The following is a 22,396-nucleotide window of genomic DNA, read 5'->3' on the forward strand; positions in this document are numbered from 1 at the left end:
TCTTGCTTGTTTGTAGGTGACCAAATACTTATTTTCCACCATAATTTGCAAATAAATTCATTAAAAATCCTACAATGTGATTTTCTGGATTTTTTTTCTCATTTTGTCTGTCATAGTTGACATGTACCTATGATGAAAATTACAGGCCTCTCTCATCTTTTTAAGTGGGAGAACTTGCACAATTGGTGGCTGACTAAATACTTTTTTCTCCCACTGTATTGCAATCCTTTAGCCATTCCTGGACCTGTATCCAAAAACAAGCTACAAATGGACAGTACCAAAACAAATTATCTAATGATTCTGTCTCTTCGCAGCAAAATCTGCAGAGCTAGGAAGATTGTATCCCCCATATAAATAACATTCTATTGAAAGCAAGAATTTTATATAATAATTTAAATTGAAAAGTTATAAGTTTTGAATCCGGCGTCGTTTTGCGCATCAGTTCATAAACACTATGCCATGGAATCGGTACGTCAAAAATCTCTTCCCAACTATTTTGCAATCTATATGGGACAGCTGTCAATCCTTTGGTCCTTAAATGAAACTGGTATACTTTTTTATTTATCACAATTTTCTTTAACCAATTATTCTTTAATGCAGGGCCTACAGACAAGTTCCTTACTTTTTCCCCCTTCCACTTTCCTCTTCCATTTTTGCGGTAATGCTGCAATTATTTGGTTGTAATTTTGGGTAGAGCAGATTTCTATATGTTTTTGTTAGCTGCATGTGCGACATAACTAACTCCACCAGTCCTACCTATGATATATTTTTTTTTATGGTTTTTATCAATTAGTATATTTGAGTTTAACCACAATATTTGTTGCATTACTTGTTCTGTCGTTTCTGGAGGATTAAATTGAAATTGCAACCAACATTCTATGGCTTGTTTTAGAAATAGTGATATAATATGCCATTTAGCAGACGCTTTTATCCAAAGCGACTTACAGTCATGCGTGCATAATTATTATTATTTTTTGTGTATGGGTGGTCCCGGGGATCGAACCCACTACCTTGGCGTTACAAGCGCCGTGCTCTACCAGCTTGTAGAGCACGGCGCTACAAGCTGGGATATTTGGGAGATGATTTCCTTTTCAAATAACTGAAAGTGAGAGGTTGTAATCTGAATAAAGGGAAAAAGGCCATTGTTGAACATTGGGTGAGACAATCTTACTAATTTGCTAGAGAACCAGACTGAAGATTTTAGTGATAGGTCTAATGCTTTAATATTTAATCATTTCTGTCCTCCGAATTCATATTCATTATAGAAATTATAGAAATACTCCTATATGCTAAATTTACAGTTATTAATGTAACTTTAGTTGTGATACAAATGATGGGCTATATGTTTTGATTTTTAATACATTCTAAGGGTGCATGATGCGACTCTAATGATGATTTGAAAAAAGTCACAAGAAAGGCATGAGCTCTGCTTTGTTTCTTTTGCGCAGGCTGTACACACTTCATTAGTCTCTCATTCACAATTTGACAAGCACTTGATAATGTCACGAATTTCCAGGCTGCATTCCCTTTGTGGCCATAATCCCCCTAAAAAAATCCATGCCTTTTGCGGCCAGTGGCCGTTGTGCCCTTGGGCTGAATATAATAATTATAATTCCCTTCTCCCCACTGCGTGCCAAAGCACCTCTCACTCACATGGCTCTCCATCACGTGATCGGGTCTGTTTCACAGGCTACAAGTGAAGGCCGACACATCGGGGACGCAACAGAGCGCATCCTTATCCAATTCCGAGGCGCATATTGAATATATTGGAAGAACAATCCACATTTACTTTTCGTCAGCCAACAAGATGAGTAGGCCTAACGAACAGCAAAAGCACTAGCCTATGTCAATCTACTATCCCCCATAGTACAAAAGTTAACCTATTCTATTCTGTGCGAGAAATAAATATTCCAAACATAGTCTGGGACAGTTGTGGGATGCGATAGATCCCAAATTAATACAACCACTAGCATCAAAAAACCTGTTTTAAGCAATGAGGCTGACGCAACTGATGAGAACGTTTAGCTTAGGAAAACACCATTCTCTAAAGTGAACACAAATGCAATTATGCATTTAATGCTTTTATTATAAAGGTGCATTTTTATGGTGAAAATTGTCTTCCCCAAACTTGAAACTCACGGGCTGCTTATGTATGACAGTTAGGCCCTTGTAAAGCGGATTAATGTGCTTCATTTTAAGAAGTTTTTTGGTAACTTTAGTTGTGATACAAACCTTATCAAAACATATAGTCCTATGGGCTAGGCTACATGAGGTGTGCGACTATGATTTGAAAAAGTCGCCAAAAAAAGCATGCGCTGTTAGCGTTAAGCTTGGCATCATTCACAAGTTATAATATATCATTCACAAGTGATAGGCTAATATTGTCACCCATCACACTATTCTTGATTTAATCTTGTCTTTACATATACTAAATAATATATCTGTGAAATTTGTTTTGATTTAGAATGGACCGTTATCATTCACCTGTTTCGAAAAAGGGACAGCGGAGGGAAAAAAAACATGTCATCTATGCACTTAACTGGCGAATGGAGGACACTTTTCCCGTGGTTCATTTTCATGCCAGCCAGGTAGGCTATACTCCTGTTGTAAAGAGAAGCAATGTGCTTAATATTAGGAAGGTTGAGAAATAAATATAGTAGGCCTAGCCTATAGAAAGCTGATGGGATCCTCCTCTTTTTAATAGAGGCCATCACTCTTTTCTCACGCACTTGCATAGCCTATTGAAATGTTGTGCAACATGAGCTCATGGGCTCTCATGAAGTGTTTGATTAGATTTTTGATTACATTTGCATTGATGTCTGAGTGATTAGAGGGACAATAGAGTGCTGAGTACCAGGCAGTTAGCAAGTTTGGTCATTTGGCAGGAGGTTAGGAAGTGCAAGTCAGTTTCCACCTCATTTTGTGGGCAGTTTTGCTTGCCTTCTCTTGAGAGCCAGGTCTGCCTACAGTCTGAGCCCCAGGACCAGCTTGCTTAGGAGACTCTTCTCCGGGTTCATCTCTCTGTAGGTGATGGCTTTGTTATGGAAGGTTTGGGAATTGCTTCCTTTTAGGTAGTTGTAGAATTTAACAGCTCTTTTCTGGAGTTTGATAATTAGCGGGTATCGGCCTAATTCTGCTGTGTATGCATTATTTGGTGTTTTACGTTGTACACGGGGGATATTTTTGACCTCACAACCATAAAGCGCAATGGGTTCTATAACTGATTCTCTCTCTCTCTCTCTCTCTAAGATAACTCCCCTGGACATTTCTATCATATAAAAATGTTTTTCCACAATATGTTCCACACACTGAATCTGTGCTTCCTTCTCTATTGGTCGTTACTGAGCTTTTCAATGGATAGGCTGAAGCATCTTCCTGCCCTGTGTGTGTCTGTGGCCATCACACTGTGAAGGCACTGACGCGGAAGCTACATTTAGCCTACAATCCCCGACGTGCACATACAAAAACACACACACACTGTTACAGTCATACACACAGCCCCCATTCTACACTGCCTTGTTTATGGTAATGACGTGCAAGGGTAGGAAGGAGAGAAAGGCTGAGAAAGGAGAGAGCCATAGAGAAAGCATACCAGGTGTAGAGATAGAGAAAGACGGAATGAGTGACAGAGAGAGAGAGAGGATGAGTGAGGGATAGAGAGATCCCCAGCAGCAGTACTGGCCCACTGTGACTCAGAGGGCTAAATGAGCCAGGCGTGTTGCCTCCTGATGCTCTGTGACCTAGATTGGGAGACGCAGACACGACCGTAATCTCTCTCTTTCTCTCTCCCCCAACTCCAACTGTCTCTCTCTTTTTCCCGCTCTCCACTCAGCACGGAACAGGCTGCTGTGCTGAAAAACCTGCCTCTCCTCCTCACATCAACAGAAAGTGCACACACACACGACTGGACAAACACACACGACTGGACAAACACACACAAGTCACTACAGTCCACACTGAGACAGAGACAGGGCTCAGAGCAAAGCCAAAGGGAATCCCATTCACTCAGCTCTTATCAGAGCATTACACCACTTACACCATACTATACACACACACAGGCCTTGCAGACCAGGCAGGGAGACACCAAAACCAGGCAAAGGGGCACGTGTGTGTGTGTGTGTGTGTGTGTGTGTGTGTGTGTGTGTGTGTGTGTGTGTGTGTGTGTGTGTGTGTGTGTGTGTGTGTGTTTGTGTGTGTGTGTGTCTGTGTGTGCACACGCACGTGAGAGTGAGTGAGTGAGAGAGAAAGAGAGAGCGAGAGAGAATGAGTATGAGTGTGTGTGTAGGCATACTTACAGTAACTGTACAGCTAGCTCACTTTCACACACACACGCACACACAGTTCATTTGAGCAGCTTAAAAACACACCAAGGGTTGTGGTTGAGCGTTTTGAATTCCAGCCGAGCTTCCAGCCAGCATGGCTTTGATCCTCTCAATGGCTACCATTGTGTCCCCACAGTCACCGGGGTAGAGCTGGGTGTAGTGGAGACCTTAAAGGGATATTTCGGGATTTTGGCAATGAGGCCCTTGATCTACTTCCCCAGAGTCAGATGAACTTGTGGATACCATGTTTATGTCTCTGTGTCCAGTATGAAGGAAGTAAGAGGCAGTTTCGCAAGCTAATGCTAACTAGCGTTAGCGCAATAACTGGAAGTCTATGGGTATCTGCGATGTATCCCTTTAACACGCACCCACCACGCACACACACAATGCACCACCACTGCTATGGTGCATATTTCCTATATTTGTTGCCATGGGAGTCCCATCTTTGGGACAGAGTGACAACAATGGGCTGATTGTTAGAAATGTAAAGGATATGCATGAGAAACATTAAGAAGACTCCGAATAGACTGCTACAACTCCATTTAATGGAAATGTACTGGCAGTCCATTAAAATAGATGATGATGTGTTTTGGTGCATAATACTGATAAAGTACTTCCCAAAACATAGATAGTAGAGTGTAGGCTATGTGCTTACAGTAACAGCTTTGACATGAGTGGGGCAAAGACTGTTGGATGTACAGTACACCATGTCGTCCTCCCTTCCCCACTGTGACAGAGACTTTCAGTTGAATGATGGCCGCACTGGGGTTGTTGAATTTCTATTGAGTTACTGTGCTACTGAAGCCTTTACTGACTCCAGTCCCAACTGATCCAATTCATCTACTGTACGATACTAGCTACAGTTAAACTACAACCACCAGCAGGCTGATGGAACTACAACCATGGCTACTCTGGTCCGGCCATCTGGTCATGGCTCAGTGTGGCTGGAATAATGAGAAAGGCTTCTCTTTGTGGTGAATCAATCGATGGGTGTTAAGTGCTGCTCGGGCTCCAAATGGATTCTGTATGTGAGTGGAGTCAGTGGACTAGCTGAGGGCTACAGGGCTGACGGGAGGGAATCAACAAACACCTCATACTTGAGCCATAACACTACAACAGGGCATTTCAACACTCATCTTTCAAAGTACTATGTATCCTAATAAACAAGTATATAGGCTACATTATAATAAGGCTACACTGTCTGCTAATGTAACCTGTGGCGTACTGCATTAGCATCGAACAGCCCCCGCGATATGCAACTTTTCAGGGAAGTCAGGAACCAATATACACAATCAGTTAGGAAAGCAAAGGCTAGCTTTTTCAAACAGAAATGTGCATCCTGTAGCACTAACTCCAAAACATTTTGGGACACTGTAAAGTCCATGGAGAATAAGAGCACCTCCTCCCAACTGCCCACTGCACTGAGGCTAGGAAACACTGTCACCACCGATAAATCTACAATAATCGAGAATTTCAACAAGCATTTTGCTACGGCTGGCCATGCTTTCCACCTGGCTACCACTACCCCGGCCACCAGGTCTGCACCCTCCGCTGCAACTTGCCCATGCCCCCCCCCCCCCCCCGCTTCTCCTTTACACAAATTCAGACAGCTGATGTTCTGAAAGAGCTGAAAAAACTGGACCCCTACAAATCAGCTGGGCTAGACAATCTGGACCATTTCTTTCTAAAATTTGCCGCCGAAATTGTCGCAACCCCTATTGCTAGCCTGTTCAACCTCTCTTTCGTAACGTCTGAGATCCCCAGAGATTGGAAAGCTGCCGCAGTCATCCCCCTCTTCAAAAGGGGCTGACACTCTAGATCCAAACTGTTACAGACCTATATCCATCCTGCCCTGCCTTTTGAAAGTATTTGAAAGCCAAGTTAACAAACAGATCACCGACCATTTTGAATCCCACCGTACCTTCTCTGCTATGCAATCCGGTTTCCGAGCTGGTCATGGGTGCACCTCAGCCACGCTCAAGGTCCTAAACAATATTATAACCACGATCGATAAAAGACAGTACTGCGCAGCCGTCTTCATCGACCTGGCCAAGGCTTTCGACTCTGTCAACCACCGCATTCTTATTGGCAGACTAAATAGCCTTGGTTTCTCAAATGACTGCCTCGCCTGGGTCACCAACTACTTCTCAGATAGAGTTCAATGTGTCAAATCGGAGGGCCTGTTTTCTGGACCTCTGGCAGCCTCTATGGGGGTGCCACAGGGTTCAATTCTCGGGCCGACTCTTTTCTCTGTGTATATCAATGATGTTGCTCTTGTTGCTGGTGACGCTCGGATCCACCTCTATGCGGACGACACCATTTTGTATACATCTGGCCCTTCATTGGACACTGTGTTAACAAACCTCCAAACGAGCTTCAACGCCATACAACACTCCTTCCGTAGCCTCGAACTGCTCTTAAACACTAGTAAAACTAAATGCATGCTCTTCAACCGAACGCTGCTTGCACCCGCCCACCCGACTAGAATCACTACTCTCGGCGGGTCTGACCTAGAGTATGTGGACAACTACAAATACCTAGGTGTCTGGTTAGACTGTAAACTCTCCTTCCAGACTCACATTAAGCATTTCCAATCAAAAGTTAGATCTAGAATCGGCTTCCTATTTCGCAACAAAGCCTCCTTCACTCATGCTGCCAAACATGCCCACGTAAAACGGACTATCCTACCGATCCTTGACTTCGGCGATGTCATTTACAAAATAGCCTCCAACCCTCTACTCAGCAAATTGGATGTAGTCTATCACAGTGCCATCCGTTTTGTCACCAAAGCCCCATACACTACCCACCATTGTGACCTGTACGCTCTTGTTGGCTGGCCCTTACTACATATTCGTCGCCAAACCCACTGGCTCCAGGTCATCTATAAATCACTGCTAGGCAAATCCCCGTCTTATCTTAGCTCACTGGTCACCATAGCAACACCCACCCGTAGTCTGCACTCCAGCAGGTATATCTCACTGGTCATCCCCAAAGCCAACACCTCCTTTGGCCGCCATTCCTTCCAGCTCTCTGCTGCCAATGACTGGAACGAACTGCAAAAATCTCTGAAGCTGAAGACTCTTATCTCCCTCACTAACTTTAGGCGTCAGTTGTCAGAGCAGCTTACCGATCACAGCATCTGTACACAGCCCATCTGTAATTAGCCCATCCAACTACCTCATCCCCATATTGTTATTTATTTTGCTAATTTGCACCCCAGTATCTCTATTTGCACATTATCATTCCAGTGTTAATACGAAATTGTAACTATTTTGCACTATGGCCTATTTATTGCCTTACCTCCAGAATTTACTACATTCGCACACACTGTATATATATTTTCTGTTATATTTTTGACTTTATGTTTTGTTTACCCCATATGTAACTCTGTGTTGTTGTTGTTTTTATCGCACTGCTTTTCTTTATCTTGGCCAGGTCGCAGTTGTAAATGAGAACTTGTTCTCAACTGGCTTACCTGGTTAAATAAAGGTGAAATAAAAATAAAAAATAAAAATCTACAGAGATTGTCAAGGGGTAGGCCTACACGTGGAGCTGGTAGGTCTTATCAGGGGTAATTAACTACTGCTCTAAATGTCTGAGGACAATTGACCAATAAGCATACAGCTGGCATTTACAGTTGAGTAGTAGAGTTGTATAGGCCTACTACTACTGCTGAGCTCTTCAGTCACTAAAGCAACAAAAACCTAGCAACAAAAATCCCACAACCAGTGTATGCCACACAACGACACACTCTCATAAAACATTTCCACTCGATTTGCAAACAGAGCATAAAACTAGTGACAGTCTGTGTATGCAGTATATCATAAAATGTGCCGTGCCATGCCATTATTATTAATAGATACAGTTGAAGTCGGAAGTTTACATACACTTAGGTTGGAGTCATTAAAACTCGTTTTCAAGCACTCCACAAATGTATTGTTAACAAACTAATGTTTTGGCAAGTCGGTTAGGACATCTACTTTGTGCATGACACAAGTAATTTATCCAACAATTGTTTACAGACAGATTATAATTCACTGTATCACAATTCCAGTGGGTCAGAAGTTTACATACACTAAGTTGACTGTGCCTTTAAACAGCTTGGGAAATTCCAGAAAATGATGTCATGGCTTTAGAAGCTTCTGATAGGCTAATTGACATAATTTGTCAATTGGAGGTGTACCTGTGGATGTATTTGAAGGCCTACCTTCAAACTCAGTGCCTCTTTGCTTGACATCATGGGAAAATCAAAAGAAATCAGCCAAGACCTCAGAAAAAAATTGTAGACCTCCACAAGTCTGGTTCATCCTTGTGAGCAATTTCCAAACGCCTGAAGGTACCACGTTCATCTGTACAAACAATAGTACGCAAGTATAAACACCATGGGACCACACAGCCGTCATACCGCTCAGGACGGAGACGTGTTCCGTCTCCTAGAGATGAACATACTTTGGTGCGAAAAGTGCAAATCAATCCCAGAACAACAGCAAAGGACCTTGTGAAGATGCTGGAGGAAACAGGTACAAAAGTATCTATATCCACAGTAAAACGAGTCCTATATCGACATAACCTGAAAGGCTGCTCAGCAAGGAAGAAGCCTCTGCTCCAAAACCACCATAAAAAAGCCAGACTATGGTTTGCTACTGCACATGGGGACAAAGATCATACTTTTTATAGAAATGTCCTCTGGTCTGATGAAACAAAAATAGAACAGTTTGACCATAATGACCATCATTATGTTTGGAGGGAAAAGGGGGTAGCTTGCAAGCTGAAGAACACCATCCCAACCGTGAAGCACGGTGGGGGTGCTTTGCTGCAGGAGGGATTGGTGAACTTCACAAAAATAGATGGCACCATGAGGAAGGAAAATTATGTGGAGATATTGAAGCAACATCTCAAGACATCAGTCAGGAAGTTAAAGCTTGGTCGCAAATGGGTCTTCCAAATGGACAATGACACCAAGCATACTTCCAAAGTTGTGGCAAAATGGCTTAAGGACAACAAAGTCAAGGTATTGGAGTGGCCATCACAAAGCCCAGACCTCAATCCTATAGAAAATGTGTGGGCAGAACTGAAAAAGCGTGTGCGAGCAAGGAAGCCTACAAACCTGACTGTCAGGAGGAATGGGCCAAAATTCACCCAACTTATTGTGGGAAGCTTGTGGAAGGCTACCCAAAACGTTTGACCCAAGTTAAACAATTTAAAGGCAATGCTACCAAATACTAATTGAGTGTATGTAAACTTCTGACCCACTGGGAATGTGATGAAAGAAATTAAAGCTGAAATAAATCATTCTCTACTATTATTCTGACATTTCACATTCTTAAAATAAAGTGGTGATCCTAACTGACCTAAGACAGGGAATTTTTACTAGGATTAAATGTCAGGAATTGTGAAAAACTGAGTTTAAATTTATTTGGCTAAGGTGTATGTAAACTTCCGACTTCAACTGTAGCTACTCCTGTCTGTTTTCTCTCTCTCCGTCTGTGTGTGTGATCCTAAGCGGAGCAGCACTCCTCCTAACCCTCACTAACCAAACTGTTAATTGCTGTCTATTATTAACAAGGCCACACCGTCAAGTAGAAGTGAGGTCACCCACCGTGTGTAACAGTGAATTAGGGCTTCTCCATCACTCAGGCTTTTTCAGAAGTGCCCTGTGACATATAAAACAGCCCAATCTAATTTATTTGATCAAGATAAAACAGATTTCACACTTCTTTTTGAGCAGACTGGTCTCAGTAACAGCTACATTTTACATTTTTTACATTTTTAGTCATTTAGCAGACGCTCTTATCCAGAGCGACTTACAGTTAGTGAGTGCATACATTATTTATTTTTTATTTTTTTCATACTGGCCCCCCATGGGAAACAAACCCACATCCCTGCCGGCCATTCCCTCCCCTACCCTGGACGACGCTGGGCCAATTGTGCGCCGCCCCATGGGTCTCCCGGTCACGGCCGGCTACGACAGAGCCTGGATTCGAACAAGGATCTCTAGTGGCACAGCTAGCACTGCGATGCAGTGCCTTAGACCACTGCGCCACTCGGGAGCTAGACATAAAACAGTAAATGTAAATCCGGGAAACTCAAATTAGTATGATATGTTACGTTTGGTATGGTTACATAAGATAGGTTACTTAAAGCCAAAAACGAAAGGAGGGTGGTTGGTCGGGGTGGATGGGTTGGCGTATAACATGAACGTCTAGCAACCTAAAGGTTGCGTGTTCGAATCTCATCACGAACAACTTTAGCATTTTAGATAATTAGCAACTACTTTTTAGCCACTTTGCAACTACTTAGCATGTTAGCTAACCCTTCCCCTAACCCTAATCTTAACCCTTAACCCTAACCCCTAGCGCTAGCTAATGTTAGTGTTAGCTACCTAGCTAACTTTGGCCACAACAAATTGGAATTCGTAACATATTATAAGAGTTGCAATTCGTAACATAATAATATAATAATAATATGCCACTTAGCAGACGCTTTTATCCAAAGTGACTTACAGTCATGCGTGCATACATTTTTGTGTATGGGTGGTCCCGGGGATCGAACCCACTACCCTGGCATTACAAGCGCCGTGCTCTACCAGCTGAGCTACAGAGGACCACAACATATCATACAAAATGGATGATGGACATCCACAAATGAATACATACCATACGAACCGTAACATATCATACTAAATGGAGTGTCTCGGATTTACATACAGAATAATACGAAATGCTCTGAGACCATGTTGTTTTGAGGGAGTTGTTTTGATTAGTTTGTAACCACTGAGAGGCCATCTCTGTGGCTGTATCCCAGGGTGGCTGTGTTTGATGATGTGCTCAGGCTGTTTGATTCTACTATGATTCTCTTGTTAGCCTAATAGCCTTACTTTGAGACATTTCAGAAAGCAATTATTATTACAGGTGGTCATTTTTTTTTGTCTCAAATAAAACAAATTTTGAAATTATATTCAGCAGATTTGATGGAAAAAGTGCCAGGGCCCACAACCAAAGGTCTGGCGGTGGCGGAATAGTATCGAGGCCTTGGAAAATGACCTTGAAAACTTTTCTCCACACAGGGTCTTCTTCACTGATCGGCAGTTTCATCCAACTGTATCTGGCTGAGACCTGGATAGTTGGAGTCCAGGATGTCTCCATGGAGCCATGAGCTTCAGCGGTAAACTGAGAAGAGCTCAAAAGGCACAGTGTGAAACTGTACTATTATTCAATGTTCACACAGTGGGGAGAGAGGGGAGGAGAGTCAGGGAGAGAATTGACTTCAGTCGGTCAGTCACCAATGGTGACTCTACTCTTCCATACATACATTCTCTCTCCTTCCTCTCCAAAGCTGAAACATAACATTACTCATGCACCCCTGGGCGCTTTGAACCACATGGCACAGATCCAGCAATACTGTGATTCACCCACCAAGGAGGAGACTTGCATAACACCATATTATTTCTTTTTCTTTTTAGCACTGCCATTTGTCAAAACAAGGCAAAAGCTGCATTCCCACATTAACAAGAGAGCTTAGCAGTCTACTGCCTTGATGTAGGCCTATGGAAAGAGCAGCATCATTTCAGCAACACTATCACTTTAGAAACAGACACAATTACTATGTGATGAGGAAGAGAGCCTTGACCTAATTTCTATGACGGGAGGAAAACCTGTATGGTCTCCTTTTTGATACAGCAAATGACATGAAGGCAATTAATATCCTAGTTACTAGAGAAAAATGCACTGACCCTGCAAAGCAAATTGGAAGAGTGTGTTAATGTTGAGAGCTATGGTTACTTCTGATGGTAAGTATAATGTAAAGTATAAATAAACAAAAAAAACTATTAAAAAACATCCAGTCATAAACTATGGTATCATATAGTTAATACATAGCCATATCAAAAGCCTCATGCAATAAAATAGCCATCTCTCTATATTCTCATTACTCAACAACACTATGCCATTGCAGGCGAAAATAATAACGACAGTATTTTGGTTACATTAATTAGCTAATCAAATGACAATAAAATAGGTCAGTGTTTTTATCCTCCGGAGCAACATAGCAGCGCGAGCCGAGTCGTGCCAGCCCGGTTATAGACTGCAGTTCTTACCACTGACACCGTACGTGTGATTGTTATTGTTTTTATCTGGGTCATAGGAGCGTTTACGGACACAACACCTTTTTCTCTTTCCCTTTTCCCTGTTAAAATCCTTACCTTCGGACAGTTCCAAATCCAACTCCGCCAATTGGTCCCTGACCTCTTTCGGTAGTGCCGACATATCCACGCCTCCGTCCGCCATCGTTGCAGGAATAAAACGTTGTAGAATGTAAAGAAATTAAAAGTGGTGACAAGTTCCTGAGTCAACGAGAAAAGCAGAAATCAAGATTGTACTCCATCCTTTCGACTCCCTGACACCGCCATAACCGTAAGCGATGAACAACTCACCAAAGGAATCTGTCACATGACCATGTATGATGTTAATGGTTGTGACTGGAGCATGAGATCAATAGACTGTTTGCTCCCCCTGGCGTTACTGTATGGCCGGGATCATCAACTACATTTTCTTGAGCGGTTGGTGGGGGGGCCGGAACATATTACAAATAATTTGTTGACTGCAAATTGACCGCAAGAAGCCCAAACAGATATGTTTGACTAAAACAATAATTTCAAACCTTGCTTACATTTGTATACGATTACGTGTCTCTCTATTATGCGTGGCAATACTTAGGAAAACATTTATCAAAAAACGTTTTTTTTAATGTTTCTTTGCTCAGAAAACTTTGGGGCCCAAATAAATCCACCCACGGGCCAAATCCGGCCCGCGGGACGCCAGTTGTGGAACCCTGCTGTATGGCAACAATGTTTAAGAGCATTTCGCACACCACTGACTGAACACAGACAGGGCTACTGATTATGAAACTATGGTCCATGATTTTAGTCAGTCAACTATTGCAATTTCATGACAAGATGAACATCCTAACATCACACAAATTATGGCTGGAACAACATTTTAGAGGCAAATTCTAACTTCCACAGAAGTCAAATTTTCACTTAGTCATACATTCATGTCAATGGGAGACTCAAGTGAAAAATCGATTTAGTGGAAGTTAGGATTCTCCCCTTCTCTTGTTTCCTGTGCTTGTTGTGCACACTCATACCACCAGTCCATCCTTATTCCTCCTCTGGAGTTGGAGAGCTGTCTGCCCCTGTGGCTGAGCACCCTGAGCCAGTACTGCATCAGACAGCTTCTGCTCCTCCTGTCATAGAGCTCTATACCAAGGGGATAGGCACTTAGAGATACTCAGCATGAAAAAGATTAACCTAAAACCATTGTTGCCATTAACTTATTTATTTTGCCAGAGACAGTTTATTAGTTGAGACTATACACAAGTTCATTTCACCCGCCTTGAGGTGGAATTATTTTGGGAAAAAACGCCCTCTCGACGCATTGGAGACAATCAAATTCCATAATAGTTTGGGAGGTTACACTCTGGGTTCACTGTTGAAGACAGACATACCCATCCTCTTGACAGAACACGAGGGGACTGGTAACATGACGCAGTGTGGAGAAGTTACAGCAACAACAACAAAATGACAAACAGAACATTGATATGTTCAAAAAAGATGAGGCAACAAACACTATGGTTTTCCTCAACACAACATGAGGTGGTAAAAAAAGAAAAGGACACATCACTCAATGACATTTCATAACAAATATTTAAATGAAGTGTCTTACAAAAGTGATATACTCCAATAGACAGTATAGTTTTTCAAATGGCGCAAAGCACCTGAGACTAGGACATGATCTATAACTCCATATAGACGTCCCCTAATCGAGATTTGCATTCAAGAATATGTCGTAGGTTTATATTTCCTTGATCATTTAGAATGTAATTTGTTTTCATTGAATTAGAACAAACGGTTCTACCACTGTCACTACACGTTTTAGCTAAACATTAATATTTGTATTGAATATAAAAATATATTGCACTACTTTTTTTCAACTTAGCCTGGGTAAATTATGTATAAATCTAATGAAGAGTTTGTTGATTACTACATAAAGTATAATCTAAAACCTAACCATTTCAAGTGTTACATTAGGACATTATCATTGTTTGCATCAGTCATTTGATATCACTTTAAAAAGTGGGAGAGAAAAGCAGTATGATAAAACAAGCAATATGAGCAGACACCAGCACACAGACAGTGGTCTTCATCAGTATCCTCTAATATTCATGCAGTCAATAAGGGTTTCATACACATTGTCAGAATGCATAATTCCTATAAAAAAGATTTAAAAAATTGTTTTTAAAAGGCCAGACAATGAATGTATTCATACTTTGGCTCACTCCATGACAAAGGGAAAACAATATCTCACGCTTATTCAACCCTAAAATAGTTTCCCATGGATTAACAGCTGCATGAAGAAGATAGATATGTAAGGAGAGATTTACACTGTAGACAGCAGAGAGAGTTGCAAATAGACAAAAACAAAAACACACTACATTCGGTGATCGAGTGGGTGTGTGTGTATGTCACGAGGTGTGAGTATGTACATACGCTTGTATATATGCAGTGACAGTGCTTCCAAGCAGGGATCCGTCAGAAAAAGGGCAAAAGTGGCGGGATAACTCGGTATGTTCAGTGATTATCTTTGGCTGGGAGAGAGAGTGTGTGTGTGTGTGTGTGTGTGTCTGGGGGGGGGGGTTGTGGCTTTGACAGGATGTCAACTCCCAACATCCTTTCCTGGCTGCCACTGTATCCAAGGTCACAGAGCATAGGTTGGAGATAGTACTTCTCACCCCCACCTCCCCTTCTATCAACAACTGGTGGGATTTCAGATTTCAAATCAGGTCCCTTTCTCTCTTTCAATCTCTCACATAATTGTACCAGTCCAGCATCCTAAAGTTCTTATTGGCTCCCTGCACATCATCTGGGGGCTGGCTGAGGCTGTGTGGCCATGAGGACCCCTCCCTGGTGGGCCGCCCCCATCCCGGCCAGGACTGACATGGCCACTGCCTCAGCCGCGCATACACTCAGCCCGTTGACGGTGATGGCACCAGGGCTGGGGACAGGGGCCAAAGGCCCGTGCTGGATGACCGGGGCTGTGGACCCCGTAGGCTCGGAGGGGGGATCCCTGGAGCTCTCCTCTCCTCCTGCAGCTACAGACAGAGAGAGAAACATTCACCCTTAAAGAGAGGTGACAGGCAAGCAATAGGTTAGATGGATGAGTTGGAGTTTGATCCTGGATAGATTGATCGGTAGGTGGGTGGATGGATGCAAAAGTTGATGGGGGACAGATAAATGAGCCTAAATAAAAAATCTAACAGATGGAGTGAATGACAGACTTGTGTGATTGATAGTTGATTCGTGTATACTATATATACACAAAAGTATGTGGACACCCCTTCAAATTAGTGGATTCGGCTATTTAAGCCACACACGTTGCTGACAGGTGTATAAAATCAAGCACACCGCCATGCAATCTCCATAGACAAACATTGGTAGTAGAAAGGCCTTACTGAAGAGCTCAGTGACTTTCAACGTGGCGCCGTCATAGAATGCCACCTTTCCAACAAGTCAGTTTCCATGGCCGAGCAGGCCTAAGATCACCATGCGTAGGCCACACAAACTCACATAACGGGACCGCCGAGTGCTGAAGCGCGTAGTGCGTAAAAACCATCAGTCCTCGTTTGCAACACTCACTACCAAGTTCCAAACTGCCTCTGGAAGCAACGTCAGCACAAGAACTGTTCATCGGGAGCTTCATGAAAAGGGTTTCCATGGCCGAGCAGTCGCACACAAGCCTAAGATCTCCATGCGCAATGCCAAGCGTCAGCTAGTGGTGTAAAGCTCGCTGCCATTGGACTCTGGAGCAGTGGAAACAACTTCTCTGGAGTGATTAATCACGCTTCACCATCTGGCAGTCCGACGGACTAATCTGGGTTTGGCGGATGACAGGAGAATGCTATCTGCCCCAATGCATAGTGCCAACAGTAAAGTTTGGAGGAGGAGGAATAATGGTCTGGGGCTGTTTTTCATGGTTTGGGCTAGGCCCCTTAGTTCCAGTGACGGGAAATCTTAACGCTACAGCATACAATGACATTCTAGACGATTCTGTGCTTCCAACTTTGTAGCAACAGTTTGGGGAAGGCCCTTTCCTGTTTCAGCATGACAATGCCCCAAGTCCACAAAGCGAGGTCCATACAGAAATGGTTTGTCGAGATCGGTATGGAAGAACTTCACTGGCCTGCACAAAGCCCTGACCTCAACCCCATCGAACACCTTTGGGATTAATTGGAACGCCGACTGCAAGCCAGGCCTAATCGCACCACATCAGTGCCTGACCTCACTAATGCTCTTGTGGCTGAATGGAAGTCCCCGCAGCACTATTCCAACATCTAGTGGAAAGCCTTCTCAGAAGAGTGGAGGCTGTTATAGCAGCAAAGGGGGGGACCAACTCCATATTAATGCCATTGATTTTGGAATGAGAACGAGCAGGTGTCCACATACACTACATGACCAAAAGTATGTTTTGTCTTAATTACCTAAGTAGGAAGCCGCCTTCTGCATGGCAGTGACAGGGCAGTCTTTGTGGGCCAGTAGCAGCTGTTTCAGTTGTGTCACCTCATTCCTCAGCAGACCCACTTCATTCTGATAGAAACAGAACACATCACATATAGGCATGAACACACAAGACAATGTACACACAACATTTATTGTCTTCTCAACCACTGACAATCATACACCAAAACCCCATGGGCACGAGAATCATATTAGGGCTCATACCAGTATAATACAATCACAGACGGGTTCATGGTTTTAAAGACGCACTATGCAGAAATCACTCCGCCATTTCCTGGTTGCTAAAATTCTAATAGTTCGCCTAATTTCAGTTTGTGACAAAACAAGCAAGTATAGTCTAGAGAATCATTGTACCATCTAAACCACTGTGAAATATATTTTCCATAACCAAAAATATTGTATTTTCAGCTGTTTGAAGTTGGTGTACAAAACCGAAAGATGCAAAAATGAAATGTAAGAATGGGAAGCATAGAAATAACTCACATAGAACAGATCTACCGCTTCTTGTATGTGAATTTGGTCGGGTCGCCCAAAAAGTGACATATTGCCTTTCTCATTGCCTTTTCCTTTCTCTGCTGAGTCCAGTTATGGTCTATTGTAACTGACTGTAATAGAGAGTTACAGTCTAGGTCCAGTTACGGTCGTAGTGCGGTAGACTCACGGTCAAAGAGACGTTCATGGTAGCCAGGTCCTCTGCCTTCCTCTCCAGAGAGCCAACCCAAACCTTGCGCTTTTGTCGGCAGCGAGACGCCGCCGCCCTGTTCCTCTCCAGGAAGCGCTGCCTTCTCTCGTCTGGGTCGGCCTCCGCACCCCGCCGCCTCCTACCCCCGGTGGGCTGGGCCGGGGACACCTGGCGAGGATGGGGAGGGTGTTATACACTCTGGACTGGGTGTGTGTGCATGAGTGTGTGTATATGAGAGAGAGAGAGCGAGAGCACGAGAGAGAGAGAGAGAGAGAATGCAAGAGTGCACAAGTGTGAGCTTGTGTGTGTGAGTGTAAAAGTGCATTTGAATGTGTATTTCAAAGTGTGCCCGTGTATACGCCTCTCACCATCATGTCCTCTGAATGTAGACTATACCCAAATGGAGAGGAGGAGCCACTGCTGGTTTGCTGTGTGAGTATATGTAAATCATATATGCATGAGAGTGTGCCTGTGCATTTTTGTACTCACTGTTTGTGCACAAAATGTACGCAAATACATGCAATCGACGTGAGATAATGCATTACCAAATATATAGGGCCAGACGGAATCTGCAGAGAAGTTCTCTCTTATCAATACCTTTACAGAGTTGCCAGCATATGTAATCTACAAAACATGTTTTGTAGCAGCTTTTGGTTTGTTCAGTGTTCTTTCCAGTATTTGTATCATTTCAGGAGGTTAAGGCCGTCCTGCCTCTAGCAGATTCCACCTGACCCTTAGGTATTGTATCAGTATGTATGTGTTTTACCTGTGGCTGTGCAGGTGAGGGGGTGTCAGAATGCTGCGAGGGCTGCTGGCTCTGCTCATGTCTCTGGGGGACAGCGGGGCTGGACCCTGGACCCCCTCCCGCCCCCCCTGGGCCCCCTCCAGCCCCGTTCTGAGCCCCTGGGCCATGCTGTTGCTGCTGCTGGGTCAGCGCTGCCTTCAGCCTCTACAGAGAGGGAGGGGGACACACAGAAATGCCATACAGATGTCAACAACATGCCTTCCTAGGGTTGCAAAACTACAAGTAATTTAGGTAATTAACAGTTACCAGTAACATTGCCTCCCTTTGCAACCCTGTGCCTTCCACTGCCACAATGCCAGGGGTATGGATAGGCCCACTGCTATTTGGTCCTTAACTCGTGTGTGGTGTGTAGTGTGTGTGTGGTGTGTGGTGTGTAGTGTGTGTTTGTGTGTGTGTGTGTGTGTGTGTGTGTGTGTGTCCGCCAGTGCATGCGCCTCTCACCATCTTGGCCTCTGAGTGTAGACTATACCCAGATGGGGAGGAGGAGCTGCTGCTGGTCCCACCAATCGGAGGGCCTGGAATCCCAGGGATGTTGGGCACCATATTAAATGGCCTCGCCAGCTACACATTACACAAGAAGAGACAAAATAAGAGTTCAAAATAACACCTACCAATATCTGCCATTATCAAGACTGTTCATGTTAATTAGACATCTACTACTTTCACTCACACTGCTGATGTAAAAAGGGCATTATAAATAAATGTGATTGATTCTCACAGATATAACGGAGGTCATATTTGGGCTGGGGAGGAGAGGGACAGTCTGTCCGTTGGGGAGATGCATTATCAGTGGGAAGGAGCCTGTCGGAGAGCTGAGAACAGGAGATTAGTATAAATGAAATAGACAGAGAGAATACAAATAAAGACAGATGTTGGTAAATTAGACTCACCCCAGTTGTCTGTTGGAGGGTGGGGTTTGTGTGATGACAGAAGTTGGTGACGGCAGGGTCGAGTGCAGGGGGTCGTAACCAAGGTGAATGGGGAGGGACCCTGGGCGTACGATGGTTGGCGTGGGGGTGGAGCTCAACAATGGCCGTGGAGGAGGAAGAGTCTCCTGTCAACACAAAGCACATCCAGTCAGTGAAACTCAGATGGGAGTTGGACACTATAGGCCGCTGAGTTGAACCCACTAAGACACCCACTAATTGTCTACTTTTTGCTGACATCTTCTTTACTTGCCTCATAGTTAAGTGATTACTTTACTCTCTGGCCACCACTGTTCCCTTCTTTCTCTCTCACCCAAGTTACCATGCAAACTTGACAAGAGGAAAGAACACACATCAATTAATCTGTTCAACCATACACCCTGTTCGCCCCGCCCCCAGGTCGTACCTTTCCTCTCCCCATTGGCTCCTTGCTGCTGTCTGACATGCTGGAGGTGGAGTCAGGACTGCCTGGGGGGGAGGAGTCAACCTCCAGAGGCCCATCATCCTCCTCCTTCACCCCAGACGGGGTCTGTAGGGGTGGGGCCAGAAGCTGAGGGGCCGGGAGCTGTGTCGGGACCAACAATCAGACACAATATTTATCAGTCGGTCAAACTACCCGTGTTTAAAAACCAAACCCATCCTAGCCCCTCCACCGTCCTCACCCTCACCGGGTTTTTGTTCCTCTGGTCGTCCTCATGGGCCTTCCGGAACTCCTGCTCGAAGGAGCTGGCCAGCTCATTGAACAGACCCACCTCCTCACAGTTCTTCAGGAAGCGGGTGGGCGTGGGGGTCTGGTCTGGTGGTAGAGAGAAAGAGGAGACACTGGTGTAGAGGCTTCACAGTACAGGTAAATCCCCTCTATCAACAACAGAGATTGATCATCTGTCCACACAGGGTGGTGGTGGTTTGACAGCTAGACAAAAATATGTTTTTCTCATACAGTGTAATTGAGAAATGCTGGGAATAGTAAAGTTAAGCACCTGCGATGATGACCGAGTCAGTTCTGGCAGGACCAAATTTTAGGGTCATCTCATGCTTATGTTTGTGGACTGATAGATGGTCTTCATTGGTAAATCTCTGTGCACAAAGAAAATGCAAGACAGAGGTGAGTCATCTGATGGCTCCTAAAATCCGAGATCTGTAAAGACAGGAGGTAGAGTAGGAAAAGAGAGTGAGGGATGAAGAGAAAAGGAGGGGAAATTAGACCTTACCTGGCCACAGCCTGGGGCGGTGCACACAAAAGGTCGATCGTCCCCCATCTCACACAAATAACCTGCAATAAAGAGGTATGGGAGAGGAAGAGAATGAAAGTGTGTTATTTTGTCTCTGCCTCTAACACCTAGGTAGCATTAAAAAAACTGAGGCTGATATTCATAAGGATTTCCTATTGCCTACATGTTCAGTATTTCCAATTAAAGCACCTTGTTTACACTACAATGAAAAAATAAAATAAATGCTAACGTTACTATCAAACAAAGATATTAATGCTGACACGTACATTTTCTTGGTGCAAAAAGTTATATTAAATATATGTCCCAGCTAGGTAGTCAAAATGTGATAGTCTTAACTAGCTAGTGTGTTTGAATTGTAAAATACGCCCTTTAGCTTCTATTGTCCTAGCTAAATTGCCACCTTTCTGCTGATTGTCAACAAACAGCGCAGTTCTCATGGGGTCTATTCATTACGTATTACAACGGAAACCGTTTAAGAACCAAATGGAGCAAACGGAACTAAACGGGGAGGGACCAACCTGAATAACTCTCGTTTTCCGTTTGGAGTAAACGGTTTCTGTTGCAAAACGGTTTACAACAGAATCGGCGTTGGCGAGTGTCTCAACCCTGGTTTTAATGTATATGGTCTCAACTAAGACAGAAACTACCTAACGTTAACTAGCTAATGACAGACTCTGCGAACAAGGTAGCGAACTAGCTAGCCATCTTGCCCCTTGCTTGTTCGCTAACTAACTATGGGCCAATGATCACAACAGCACGTCAAGCTAGATATAGCTAGCTAGCTAATTAGTTAGCTAGATAGATAATGTCAGACAGGACGAAGAATGGACCTCACTATCCAAAATCTGACAGGCCATCATCATCATCATCATCATCACATCAGATCAGATCAGATGTTTTGGTACAGGCAGGCAGTAACGTTACAGCAGACCATCAACCACATTGGCAATCACGGCCGAGCGAATTAAAAGGGCTTCTTGGCGGTCGCTTTGCTAAATTAGCTTGTTTTATTTACCTTCCCCTTTTTTCTGCAAAACAATAGCTAGCTAGCTAACGCCTTACCAGGGGATACTTCTGTACACAACACACTGGGTAGTTAGCTAGCTAACGTTATGTTAGCTGGCTAGGCTAACGTTAGTGCACTGACACAAATCGAGGCGCGTCAAATAAGTATTTCAGGAAGGGGAAGGTAATGTGACAGACGGTCAATACACCTGTTCCGCGACAAAGGCTATTCGGTAAAATCTTGATATCTGAACACGAGCAAGTCAAATGTTTACAAACTCACCCAACGTCCCTACCTCTCCCCTTCTCCGCTGCTGGAAATCCTACACTGCGCTGCCTGCGTTGGGTTGAAATCGCGCGAGAGGTGAAACTGTTCAATTTCTTACGTAACAGGATTACTGGGGTCGGGTATTATGTAAACATGAGGATCATTGAATGTGTCCTCAAATGGCAAAAAAAATTAACTATGATGAGAGCCCTGCAATTGACAAATCACGGTGTTTTTCAAAACATTTTCATCATAATATGATACATTGTATGTTGTATGCTTGATGTAAGTGCAAGCCTACACAAATGTATAATGGCAGAATATTTTCTACTTGTGGAAAATTACAGTCCATTGTTTGGTATCCTTTCAGGGCCGGCCCTAGCCTTTGGGGGCCCTAAGCGAGATTTGGTTGGGGAACCCCCCCACCTTGCCGGCAAAACATTTTAGTTTGAGTAGTGCTGATTATTAAACAAAGAAAATGGACTCTATCCAAAATCTGTCCAAAATAAGCCTAATGCGTTTCTTTGGGACAACGACTCCCATTGTTAGGGCGGAGACATGAGCATCTCATCATTATATACAGAT

General features: G+C 43.7%; 2 protein-coding genes across 5 annotated transcripts in view; both read right to left on the reverse strand.

Moving 5' to 3' along the window:
- Positions 1-12,607, reverse strand: part of LOC311121158 (disco-interacting protein 2 homolog B-A-like) — a gene marked incomplete at its 5' end in the record, with an annotated part of 74,835 nt that extends 62,228 nt beyond the window's left edge. Inside the window, one exon of the mRNA XM_084195678.1 lies at positions 12,523-12,607. Within this exon, the coding sequence (XP_084051804.1) occupies positions 12,523-12,607 (85 nt within the window). The remainder of the gene's footprint in view (positions 1-12,522) is intronic.
- Positions 12,608-13,648: 1,041 nt separating this feature from the next.
- LOC311121159 (cyclic AMP-dependent transcription factor ATF-7-like) lies at positions 13,649-21,884 on the reverse strand. 4 transcript variants are annotated; one of them, XM_084195680.1, is made up of 13 exons: positions 21,827-21,884; positions 20,518-20,579; positions 20,287-20,383; positions 19,975-20,102; positions 19,713-19,871; positions 19,271-19,434; positions 19,099-19,192; positions 18,822-18,941; positions 18,342-18,524; positions 17,944-18,003; positions 17,555-17,743; positions 16,857-16,962; positions 13,649-15,470 (listed from the first exon to the last, which is right to left on the reverse strand). In XM_084195680.1, the coding sequence occupies exons 2-13, from the start codon at positions 20,563-20,565 to the stop codon at positions 15,238-15,240; spliced, it is 1,581 nt and encodes a 526-aa protein (XP_084051806.1). In that variant the 5' UTR covers positions 20,566-20,579; positions 21,827-21,884; the 3' UTR covers positions 13,649-15,237. The 4 variants fall into 4 exon arrangements, with proteins under 4 accessions (XP_084051806.1, XP_084051807.1, XP_084051805.1 ...); XM_084195681.1 differs by having other exon boundaries at positions 13,649-15,497; positions 19,969-20,102; XM_084195679.1 differs by having other exon boundaries at positions 19,969-20,102; positions 21,827-21,882.
- Positions 21,885-22,396: the final 512 nt, after the last annotated feature.

Source organism: Coregonus lavaretus (genome assembly GCF_964263955.1).
Source record: "Coregonus lavaretus genome assembly, contig: HAP1_SCAFFOLD_1003, whole genome shotgun sequence".
In the NCBI taxonomy this organism is placed as follows: Eukaryota; Metazoa; Chordata; class Actinopteri; order Salmoniformes; family Salmonidae; genus Coregonus; species Coregonus lavaretus.